The sequence below is a fragment of the Morone saxatilis genome, unplaced genomic scaffold, assembly GCF_004916995.1.
Source record: "Morone saxatilis isolate NCDOM2014 unplaced genomic scaffold, NCSU_SB_2.0 Contig0, whole genome shotgun sequence".
Classification (NCBI taxonomy): domain Eukaryota; kingdom Metazoa; phylum Chordata; class Actinopteri; family Moronidae; genus Morone; species Morone saxatilis.
In genome coordinates, this window is record NW_023339650.1 from 16111821 (window position 1) to 16123845 (window position 12025).

Genomic DNA, 12025 nt, shown 5'->3' on the forward strand with positions numbered 1-12025 from the left:
GGCGGAGATGAGGACGCCGAGAAACCTGAAGGTGTGGACCCTCTCCACACACTCGCCGTTGATGGGTCTGTGCTGAGCTTCCTGAAGTCAACGATGATCTCTCTGGTAGATTGAGGAGTGCTCCTCAAATACAAACATGGGCTGTGGAATGTCAAATGCCATATGACACCAATAAACAAATAAAACATCCTTTTGTTTTCCTTTTGTGCCTGTGTAATATGTTGTCAATGAAATGTAAACAAAAATGTTGAGGTAACAGTTTTGGTCAGCAAAAAGAATAAATCCCAGAGTTCTTAGCATTACTGTCGATGAAGTTTACTGAAATGAGTTTCGTGGCCGTGTGTTAAACCACACCGAAACATTTACTATGTGACCATTTTAACAAAATGTGCTTGGTTGATTTTCATATCTCCATTTTTTTTCAACGCCAAACACATTTTTTGCTTTCGTTTTTGCTGAAACTGGAACCTGCTGCCTAAGGTTAGACTAAGGTGTATGCAAATGCAAAATCCCTTTAACCACTGAGAAGAATAGAAAGTGCTCATAAAAATTCACACCTGCTTATGGTTTTTTATATTTGTAGGTGTAGGCCGCAAAATGTCTTATCTATCATCTGTGTGAACCGAGGGTGTGTGCATAGATACAGGAACTTCAGAGAGTGTGTGTGTGTCTGAGTCTTAGAGCGAGATTGTTGTGGCAGGAAGAAGGAGGCCTGCCGAGCGCAGTAATAACCTCCTTTTTCCTTTCGAGTGACTTGCTGCTGTGTCACACGTACCGTAAATGTGTCGGTGCTGGGAAGCGATGTCAGGGGTTCTCTCTTTACAGGTGTTACATGAAGAAGGCCCCCCTCTGTAAAACCACTACATGGGGTACTGTGACAAATACAGTAATGTCAGTAAACACTGTCACAGTTTTAGTCACTGCCGCTGCCATTGTACTAATAATACTCTTTATGGCAGTGTGTTAATGTGGTTGCAGTGTTTTTCACATTTACATGCATCATGGACTTTGAATTGAAGGGAATTTGATGTGTCAAGAATAATATAAAAAGCTGAAATAATTGACATTGTTTTTGTCTGTCTGCTTGGCCATGGGAGCTTTTTAGCACACTGATAAATGTTAGGTACCATATTGGATATAGGGCTGTGAAAATAATGTGTGTAATACGATATCCGTGTTTTTTTAAGAGCATTGTTCAGGTACTAAAGGCACATTTTTCTAAGCCTGGATGGGGCTGGCAACCTGTTCAATTAAGCAAACCGGTTCCAAACATACATAGTTTTAGGTATTCAGCTCTTAAAACAAAAGTATGCCGACACTTGAGTAGGCTACCGTATGTGGACTCCGAGCCCCTCTGAAAATAGCAGTTACACATTTTGGGAGATACACTTTGCACTTTATTGCCATGCGTTAGATGTCTGTGTGCTAAATATAAATCTCTAGCCAACAGCTTAACTTAGCATAATAACAGCAACAGGGGGAAAAGCTACCCCGGCTCTGAGGGCTCAAAGGGTTGAAAAGATCTGCCTACTAGCACCTCAGTGCATTAAACACATAATATCTGATATTTATCACCTCCTCTCTTATATTCTCGGAAAGAAAGCAACTAAGCATAGGCTATTTCCCAAATTGTGGAACTTTATTCTTGAATATTTTACTATACAGGCCACAAAAAACTGCCACAGACTAAATATAGCTACACAAAAGTACATGAAACCATTGAAATCACCTCCAAGATCCAGAGTGAAATTAGCGACTCAGACAGACCATGTAGGCTATTTAACTTAAACAAATAGCCTATTTTCCCATTTACGTGGATGCAGTGGTTTGCATTGAATACAGAAATATAACTATAGATCCTTATTGGGGAGGATTGTGTCTTTTATTTTTGACTAGAAAAGAAGATAACAGTTGCTGGATATCCCAGAATACACAGCCCAAAAACCTCCCTGACATCAGCTAAAATGAATGTAAGTGGAAGCTCCCACTTCAACAACACCAACAACAACAACAACAAAAAAATAAATCCATCCTCTCAACTTTAAAAATGCAATTGTAATGTAATTCTTCTGGTGTGAAATGTCAAACGGAAAATCACATTCAGGATTTTTTTTTAATTTATTCTGACATTGGTTGGTACTTTTTTTTTTAAACCAAAAAAAAAAAAAAAGGGTGGTCTTGGTGTGTGAGCTATCAGCCAGGTTTCTGTGAGAAAGAACTGGCTAAGAGCAGCAGTGGGGTCGAGCCCTCCGCACTCAGTGCCGGTTACTGGAGGAGGAGGAGCGGCGGCGTGTTTTCCCCTCTCCTCCTTCCCTGAAACAAGTCCGCTCTGAGTCAACACCCCTGAGAACAGCCTGTCAGAAGATTGAGTAACATGATAAGCCTGCGAGATGTGTGATTTTCCCGCAGTTTAAGATTTTTTTTTTTCTTCTTTTCTTGTTTGGACAGTTTCAGCTTGATATTAAAAAGGTTTTCCGGCTTCTGGGTGTGTTTATTTCCGCAGGTTCGCTCACACTGACGGCCGTCCGCTGCAAAAAGTGACGGGCTGTTAAAACTCCGCCCAGGCTACCATACCATCTCACCTAACTGGCATTTTCTTACGTGAAATCTTACTGTATTTCACTTTTAATGGATTAAAAACGACATTTTGAAAAGATTTTTGTCATTTTGAAAAAATCTCCAATCAAAAAAATATATATTTATAATAAGAACATACTGCAGGATAATAAAGATTATGCTTAATAATTTGTATTTCCTGTCATTAAAATAATATTTTAAAATATTGCCCACATTAATGAAGGAGTTAATAGTTAGTAAGTAATTTTAATTCATTTTTAAAATATTTTCCAATTTGTAAATTATTGATTTTTCATTGATTCAAACCACATGTATTAATTATTTATGTCTATATTAGGTATGTATCTATATGTCTCTATTGTATTAATATTATTGGAATATATACTGTAATTACATTAAAAGGCGAGTTTCCCTTTAAAACAACACAATCCAGTACAGAGAAGCAACGTATCAAAAGGAAACTAATACAAATGTGAATCAGCATTAATTCACTGAAGGAAATTATTCTGGATTTAAAAGAAACGTCAGTGAAACGTCAGATCTTTCGCCGTGTGTCACTTCTTGCAGTGCGGAGTCAGATTTTTCTCTTAGTCATCGATCCGTACCATAAACACACGGTTAATTACCGCTCGTGCTGCTGATCAACTACTTGTACTTTCCTTTCCTTCGAGATGGGCTCGGCCCCTGCGACCGCACGGGCCCCTGGAGGGAATCCCGGCAGCTGATTGGATAATAGCGGTTTTGCCACGTCACATGGGATCCTTATAACTATAACTATAACACAACACGCGAGCGAGTCACCGCTTCAAATCTGTGGAGGAAATCTGCCGAGGACTCCCAGAGCAGAGTACTATGGTGAGTTTGCTTTTTGAAACTCTTTGCAGTTTTCTGTGTGTGTTCAGTGACTTTAAAGCTGTGGATGGTGTTCAGAGGGATCCCACACACTGATCTGATGCCCGGGTTCAGGGCTGCGCTCCTCCTTTCCATGTCACTTTATTGTGAAGGTGCGTGCTCCATGTGCAGCCTGCGAGCTTTGGCTCATCTCGTGACAGTGTGGACATAATTCGCATGCTCCGTGGGTTTGTGTCACCTGTCACGTTGTGCCGTTTTCAGCACCTCCATACAGCCTGCAACTTGTTCAAAATCAGACAGCAAATGAGTATTTTTATTTTTATTTTTTAGTGACTCTATCTGTTATTGCTTGTTTTGATCTATAAACAGTGCATTTTATTTATGGTGGTATAAAATAGAAGCATCAAAATCCACATGAGACTGGAGCAGTGGGTTTGTCTATTGCTAATATTAATAAATAATAATTAACTGATTATTTGTTTTTATTTTTGGGGCATTTTGTGACTTTGTCAGATAGTGGCTGTATACAGGAGGGACTGTAATGACAGGAGGGGGAAGAGAGGTAGGAAAGGTCCAGAACTGAGGACTTTGTGGCTCATCATCGGCACCTCAACCCCTATAGACCACCAGGAGACCCCTATATTACTTACTGTATCCATAGTCTAATGTATAATGCATGTTTTGACCGTCCCTACATTCATTTATTTTATATTTTATACATTACATTTTTATTTATGGTTTATTTATGTTGTTTTTTTTATTTTATGGATTTTATTTTATTTTATGAGGCATTCTTGAGGTTGGTTTTGTTGCTAGTTTTGGTAGTTGGGCTTTTTTGTATATATTACACCGTTATTTATACATTTATATGAATATTTATGGATTTGTTGTATCATTAATGGCGGCTAAAAGGCCAGTTTACCTTTAACAAAAAATTAATTAATTAAAGAAAGTCAAAGTTATACAACAAAATGACAAATTTTTCTTATAGACTCATACCATATGAATGTGATTTTGAAATGCCTAATGTGTGTCCTCCTCTGTGTTTTGACAGTCCCTACATAAAAACACACTGGACAGGCCGCCCGTGGAGAGATCACAGGCCGGTGAAACTGCCACCACAGACATAAAGAAGACCCACAGGCTCTATCCATCACTGCCGAACATGGACAGGTGAGGCACATCACATCATCTTCATCAGATACATAACAGCATGCATGCATATGACCGCCACGCCCTATGAGCCCGTGCTATTAATAAAAAGACCATTCATTCAGTTTTTTCTTTTGTCACGTGATCAAATGTTTTCAGGTACGAGATCCACTCGGTTGGAGAGAAGCTTCACACGGGTGCAGGTCATCATCCCCACAGCCTGCTGGGAGACACTCAGGTAATTTTAACAGATGCAACATGGGAAGATACGTCTGACAGAACTACAGTCATTGCCATGCTGTCACCGTCTGATTACCAGACCGCAAATAAAATGACCGTGTTCTTTGTGTTACTGGAAACACTCCCGAACAAAAATTCCAAAAATGTGTAAAAGGAAGTTAGTGGATAGAGTCATATTGCATAAATGCCCATGTGCCACATTTGAATAGTTCCTCTTTTTTGTTTGCTTCAGCCAGAAGCGTTGGCTGCCTGCTCTGATGTCAGAATGAAAGCACAGATACTTATCTTGGAGGAGCAGAGGCAAGAGGTGAGTACATTTCAGAACCGAGATTGATGTTCATCCCACAACACATGTACCTTTCAGTATTTAAATGTTCTTTCTCTTTTACTCAGCTTCTTTCTATTAATGAGAAATGGTCTAAAGAGTACCGAACCATGAAACAGTACTACAGAGAGAAGGTACGAAAGGAACAAATTCATCCAACTCGTTGTTTGATTACTTTACTTATACGTCATTTCGCTGCTTTCCGCCTTGTGTCACATGTTCTTTTCCTGTTTTCCTCAGGTCGAAGATTTAAAAGCACTACTGCAACACGATTACAGTCACTTTGAAGAGGAGACGTGCGAGGAAGGAGAAAAGAACATCACATTATATAAGAAAGATAAAGAGAGAACATGGGTAAGTAAATGCAGCCCTATTTTAAATCCATATACAAACTAAGGCATTTTAATGGCTTCAATCTATAAAATGTGTATAATAATGGGACCCTTGTGGGGAAATTCACACAGACTGGAGACCGCGATGTCAGCTCTGAGTTACTAAAAGCTCAGAAGGAGGCAAAAGAGCTGCGAGCGCAGAACAGCACTCTGGTCCGAAAAGGGCAGCATCAACACGAGGAGATCAGACGACTGAACAAGGTGAGTCCTGATATGTGCTCTTGTTTTAGATCGAGGGAGCAAAAACTGTTCCACATCGAGGTGTTTTCGAGTGTTTGATCCCCCAGCATCAGTGGTATCATGGTTTCATATACTTCCATGTGTTTGTGCAGACTCTAGAGGAGGCACTGCAACCTCTGGAAGTGAGCAAGGAAACACTACAGGATCTCTGGAAACATCAGGTGAGGCTTTGTTCACCATCATAAATGTTTGGTTTATTTCTTGCAGGGAGTGAGATGAGAAGATCAATACCACTCTCATGTCTGTACGGAAAATATGAACGCTGCAGACGCTTGGCTTAGCTTAGCATTAGGACTAGAAATGGGGAAACAACTAGTAGCTGTGTGTTGTTTGCTTGCTTCCTTCAAAAAACCAAGAGTAAAGAAGTAAAAATTGTGTTTTTATGGAGACATGATACTGGTATTAATCTTATCATCTAACTCTCAGCAAGAAAGCAAATAAAACTATATTTCTCAAATTGTCAAAAAATGTATTTAACGTGTTTGCCCAAAATTCCCATTCGAATCCTTATATCATGTTTCCTTGTCGTCCATTTTTAGGCCGAAGTCTACAAGGAAGACTTCTTGAAGGAGCGGAAGGACAGGGAGAAGCTTAAGGAGAAGTATCTGGAACTAGAGAAGAAGTTCAGAAAAGTTTACAGTGAGCTGCGTGTCCTCAAACCTCAGGTACAACACAGCATGTGGAGTTTGTGCTTGTATTTGGCGATGTTCGCTGCGGTAAATACAGAATTAAAGCAAAAAGACTTAAATATAGTGTCTCTTTTTTTCACAGGTGGATCGGACTCAGGCACCGAAGCCTGCACTTGAATGCACCTGCACAAATCGAGCCAAATCTCCAGACTGGGAGGTCCGTCCCCTTAACCAGCACCACGTGCAGTCACAAAGACGTTACACTCTTGATAACCAATTGTGAAAATCGAACGGCCTCCTCGTTATTTGTGTGTGATAATGTACGTTGCACTTTATGAAAAGTCTCCGGTCAGAGTTCATTATTAGCAGGGCGCGACTTTGCTAGTTTATCGGGCAGGACCACATCCAGGAAGTGAGCCCTGTTCTGTTTCAGCCCTCGGACAACCGTCTGCTGCAGGTTCAGCTTCAGGTAGCTTTCGTTTTGGTCGTAACGAGGCCATTCCACCAGCCCGTGCCTGTTAGGCGACCTACGTGGAGGTAGCGAACACACACAAAAAAACAAAACACTTTAACAGCCTGTGACATAAAAACGAGAACCTCTGGTTTAAACACTTCCCAACAGGAGAGAAGCAGATAAGAGTGAAATCAAATACTCTACCCATTGTGTGCAAAGTTCGCTAAGTAAGCCATGACGAGCTTGCTCAGCCACTCCTCTTCTCGTGACACAGGTTCTTCGGGGAAATATGAATTATTGCACAGCCCAAACACTATTGACGTGGATAATGTTTATGAAAAGGTGCAAAATGAACGAGGGATCTTCCACTTTCATGTACCTGTAACTACGGTGTGCCCGGTACAAAAGGGGGATCCAAGAAAAAACAAAGCATCATCATAGTGGTCCGCTTTGACAAAAGCGGGTCTCGTTCCTTTGTGCATCAGAGGTGAATGCTGAAACTCGTAGACATACACAGGCACACCTGCATCTGAATGTAAGGGCTGTAATTCTTACTTCTTATAAAGCATGTTGACCTCGGTGGTATGCAGACACTTTAAGTATGGGAAGAACAAGGACCAAGTCTCCCAGTATCTCAGTGAAAGCATCCCGTATGTTCTCCGGAGAGTCATTCTGTTGCAGGTATTCATTCAGTATCAGTTCCTTTGCACCTGAGGCCTGCCAGAGAGGAGGGGTTGAAAGGGTTATGGGGGGGAGAGGGAAACTATATAGGAACATTTATTTTTACAGCATATTTATTAATGGTTGATGTAATTCTTTGGTATATATTCTTCCTGTTTCTTGTTAATTTATCATAAAAAATAAAGCATTGCATGTGAACGTGTGTTGACTTTTTACAGTTAGAATAATAGAGATATAATGGCGGGGCTGTCATTTACATGAGAGGGAAGGAATATGTCCATCACTGATATCACATCTTCCCTTTTCATACCTTGATCCCATCCAGGAGGTCCTAACAGCTAATCACAAGTACATTTCAACTCAAAACAAAAATTAGTTTTCAGGCACATAAATACTTTACTTTAAGTACTACACTATAAGACTGGAAAAACTATATTATCAAGGTTTCATCTATGACCACAGTGACCAAAAACCACATATTTCATGCTCAAATGCATGTAAATGTCCATAGCACTACCACTGCCAGTCCTCATAAGTTAGTGCTAGAGTCCTGCAGTAACATGTAAACAAATCAATATCAGTATATAAAAGGTCTTGAGAGTTTACCTGCAGGATCATCCACCCGAACTCATGATTGGTCACTCCTATCAGCATAGGAACTTTCTGGAATTCTTGGCTCTTTAAAACGTCCTCAGGTGGGCCTTTCAGGAACACACCATCAATAGCTGGACCCAAAAAGGCCTTAAACTGGAACAGAAATCATTCTCATGAGACATTCCCCATATGTGTCATGACCGAATACCTGCAAAAATAACGACCACCAGTGTCAGATGTACTTCTTTCTGAGACTATAATTGTGTTAAATGTATAACTGAATGGGATGTAAACCATCTGAAACACTATTGTTATCAATGGACATCTAAATATATATTTTTTGAAATAGCTAGTTGTTGCAGTGTTGCAGCTCTTTCTCTGGTTTTGACCACATTCAAACTTTATCTTGTGCTGCTTTAAACAGGCCCTCTACTGACATTAAAAAACATGGTAAACGTGACCAAGAAAGTTACCATAAAGCAACCACCAATGAACAGTAAAACCTGAGTAATAAGATACATAATACACACATTCAGTACTTACTGTACCGTTTTAATAGCGGCCCGTATTTCTTCCTCAGACCTGCCTTTGATGATGCACTGGACAAGTTTCTCATTGCTGTTGCTCTCACCGTCAGTCAAATTGGCAATGAAGAATGCTTGAGATTAAACATCAGCTGTAAAGAAACTGATTCGGATGATTTATTTATTTATTATTATTATCATTAATGTATCAGTATATGTTGGCACCTGGGCCATAGGCAGTGGGTTGCCGGTGTAGTGGGCTTCCAGTGGTGCCACTCCACTCATAGCGATAGCTTTGTGGAACAAACCCTCAGACAAAGGAGACAGAACCTGCACAGAAACATGTGTTAGCGTTTGTATTCCAGATTCTGAATGAAATGACTAAAGCAACCCTGCTTGGATTGTTTCCTTCACACTAACATAGAGACACTGATGCCACCTGCAGATTGTCCAAAGATGGTGACTGAATTTGGGTCTCCATTAAAGGCTGCTATAATGTCACGAACCCACTGGAGGCCGGCTATTTGATCCAGGAAGCCCCAGTTTCCAGGTGCATGTTCATCTCCAGTGCTTATTTAAAAAAATAAATAAATCATTAGTTCAGTGGTAGGAATTTTGCACCAGTACACAATTACTCAACAGCAGTACTGATAAATCTTGGACCTCTAGGGACCTCTACTGGCAGACAGAAAGAAGTGCAGCAATTGTTTTTTTCATGCTACGCAATTCTCTGGTATTTCCACTGCAGCTTGACACTTCAATTTCCTTGAATTATGAAAATTGTAATTATAAATATGTAATTAAACCTTCCACACATCCAAAACATAATAATAGGAGATACTAAATAATGTTATGACGTCCCATATTGGTAACACTTTACCTCAATTCCCACAATTTTCCACTCATAAGCAGTAAACATATGTAAACAATGAATAAATGGTTTATAATGCTCTATAAAAAACGATAGAAGTTGTTAACAGATATAAAGATGAGTGTTAATAAATATGAAGCATTTAAAACACATATATAAATTGTTGTAAATCTTCTTTACGTGTGGGAACTGTTCATGAATGCTTTATAACACTCTGTAAAATTCAATTCAGCCAATATATAAATACATTTGAATTGATATTCTTTATAAATATACCAAAATAAACATTTTTACATGTGTATGAAGACAAGATAAATGTGCATCATGCATTATAAAACTGTAGTAAGCTATCTTTAAGTTGAATGATCAATTCAGACACTATCAAGCGTGAATCCATCCATCCATTCATTCCAATCCTTCCATTTTTAAATAAGCTCTCAAGGTCCAGGACAATAAACCTAAAACATCAAATGAATTTCAGTCTGGTTTTTACCTTAGAAATACTAAGACGATACTGAACAACGACCACAACCACATTCTGATAAGCTGCCAGCGGTGAACCATCGTACTGGAAGGCCCCTCCTGAAGCCAGGCCCCCCCCATGGATCCACACCATCACCTGGACAACACACCAAACAAACACTCGCTCAGCTGAAACACTTTTCCTTGTGCTCTTTTTAAGCTTGCATGTCTCTGTTCCCAAAGCCTGTTTTCCATTTATACGGTTACAGTCATTCACTCCTTGCAGTTAATGAAGTTACTACCTTTTTTTTTTTTTTTTAGCTGAATCGTTACGCATGTGTGCACGCTTAGCCTACTAACCGGTAGTTTGTCTCCAGAGGCAGTCCCAGTGGGTCTGTACACATTAAGGTAAAGACAATCCTCAGACATTTCCACTGACGGATACTTAACAGGGAACGTTTTCCAGACTTCCTCCACAGGTGCTGTATCCTGTAGGCACCTTCCCAGAGGAGAAAGAATGTGATTTAAACAAGACTAAGAGTCTACAGCCATCCTGCGGTTATCTTGAATAAGATGAGTAGGGAGTTGAAACCATTATCATCCTTCATCTGACTGATCAGTGCTGATCATATGAGTTATATGAGGTAGGTGTGCATGCTAAGCTTCCCAGTCTATCATCCTCTGTGGGCTCCTGTGCTGTTACAGGTGTTATTTCTTTATTTTACTTTCATCACTGTTAAACATTAGCTATTACCAGTGTGATCAGACTGCGAGTGATACATGATTGTTGAAGTTCTCCACCAATGGACATGTTATGAAAAATAAATCTTACTAAAAAAAAGCAGCTTTAATTGAACAAACAGCTTGACAAATTCCCATTTTAATGTCAAATTGAATGCTGTATCTTACGGCTTCATGGGTCTTTTAACATTTCTTTTTGCGCAAACTATATTTTATTGTGTATTTTACCATGTATATGTATAGGTAACTCATCATTTGTTAATTTAATTGTGAAAAATACACCAATAGATCTGCACCTTTACAGGTTGGAGCAGTTCAGATACATTTTAAACAGACTTTTTGTCAATCACTCGGTTGTCCACGTGTGATTGCTATTTATGGATATTATTTTCCCCCATTAGTAAGTGAAAGTAACCATGAAAACCATTATGAGCTGGAACAAGCTCAGTCCATTGTTAAATGTAAAGCTCTACAGCAACCTTCTACAGGAACCAGTGTATACTCACATTTTAGGCATTTTGGTGGCATCCCTCACTCCTTCCCAGGGCTCACCTGGCTGGGGGGCAGCAAACCGCAAAGGCCCCAAAGGTGGGTGAGCAAACGGGATGCCTAAATACTCTTCCACCTGCTGCACGGCACCTTTTACTGCCCTGTAATGTCCTCGCACAGCGCCGGTTTTAAGGGCCACGACAAGTCCAGAGCTCTCTAACACACAGGAGCACAGAATGTTTTTGCCTCAAACAAAACTAATTTTAAGATCTGGATCCAATCATTAGCAGTTCAGATGGGTTCGGAGATTCTTCTCGGTAGTGATTATGACTATACTTGCCAGCTTGAGCCGAGGAACGCTGCGGGAGCACCACAATCGAGAACAGGAGGAGAAGGTTTGGCTGATAGAAGCCTGATTCTAGTAAAGACGAACCCAACTCACGTTCACCAGTAGCAATTCTTTTATACAGAAACAGGAAATATGACTTACAGACAATCTTACAACTCGGTCCCAAACCTCATCAATCTTATAACCAAAGTGCAAAGTATATATATATATATATATACAAATATATATGTGGATGACACTTTTGGGCTGGACAGACAGGTGGACATCGAGTTACAAGATTTAATTCAGCCAATGGTCCGAAAGCAGAAAGCAGACCTGTTCCACCCATGCGCACATCGCCCTTTGAACCCACACGCTTCAGTCCTTAAAGGGGAATACAACATTTTACAAATCCATATATGGCATTTCTAGATATTCCTCAGTTACCATAATGACTCACAAACATGTGCAGGC

At 40.0% G+C, this 12025-nt stretch overlaps 2 protein-coding genes across 2 annotated transcripts; one reads left to right on the forward strand and one right to left on the reverse strand.

Moving 5' to 3' along the window:
• The first annotated feature begins 3156 nt into the window (after nt 1-3156).
• On the forward strand, nt 3157-7724 carry LOC118323863 (TNFAIP3-interacting protein 1-like). The gene is made up of 10 exons (XM_035655919.1): nt 3157-3432; nt 4484-4602; nt 4741-4819; nt 5054-5128; nt 5215-5280; nt 5387-5500; nt 5611-5739; nt 5871-5939; nt 6318-6443; nt 6550-7724. Exons 1-10 carry the CDS (start codon nt 3430-3432, stop codon nt 6688-6690), a joined length of 921 nt encoding a protein of 306 aa, XP_035511812.1. The 5' UTR covers nt 3157-3429; the 3' UTR covers nt 6691-7724.
• LOC118324616 (cocaine esterase-like) lies at nt 6757-11900 on the reverse strand. Its single transcript, XM_035657040.1, is given in 13 exon segments — nt 6757-6934; nt 7066-7138; nt 7241-7390; nt 7437-7578; nt 7800-7880; nt 8149-8289; nt 8685-8788; nt 8885-8990; nt 9077-9230; nt 9990-10150; nt 10354-10492; nt 11241-11439; nt 11888-11900. Coding segments are annotated over 13 exon segments (1641 nt in total).
• Nucleotides 11901-12025: the final 125 nt, after the last annotated feature.

Excerpts from the sequence above, each read along its gene's own strand:
- LOC118323863 (XM_035655919.1), top strand. Across the intron at positions 4,820-5,053 it reads GCCTGCTGGGAGACACTCAG|CCAGAAGCGTTGGCTGCCTG; the intron begins GTAATTTTAACA and ends TGTTTGCTTCAG. Across the intron at positions 5,740-5,870 it reads AGATCAGACGACTGAACAAG|ACTCTAGAGGAGGCACTGCA; the intron begins GTGAGTCCTGAT and ends GTGTTTGTGCAG.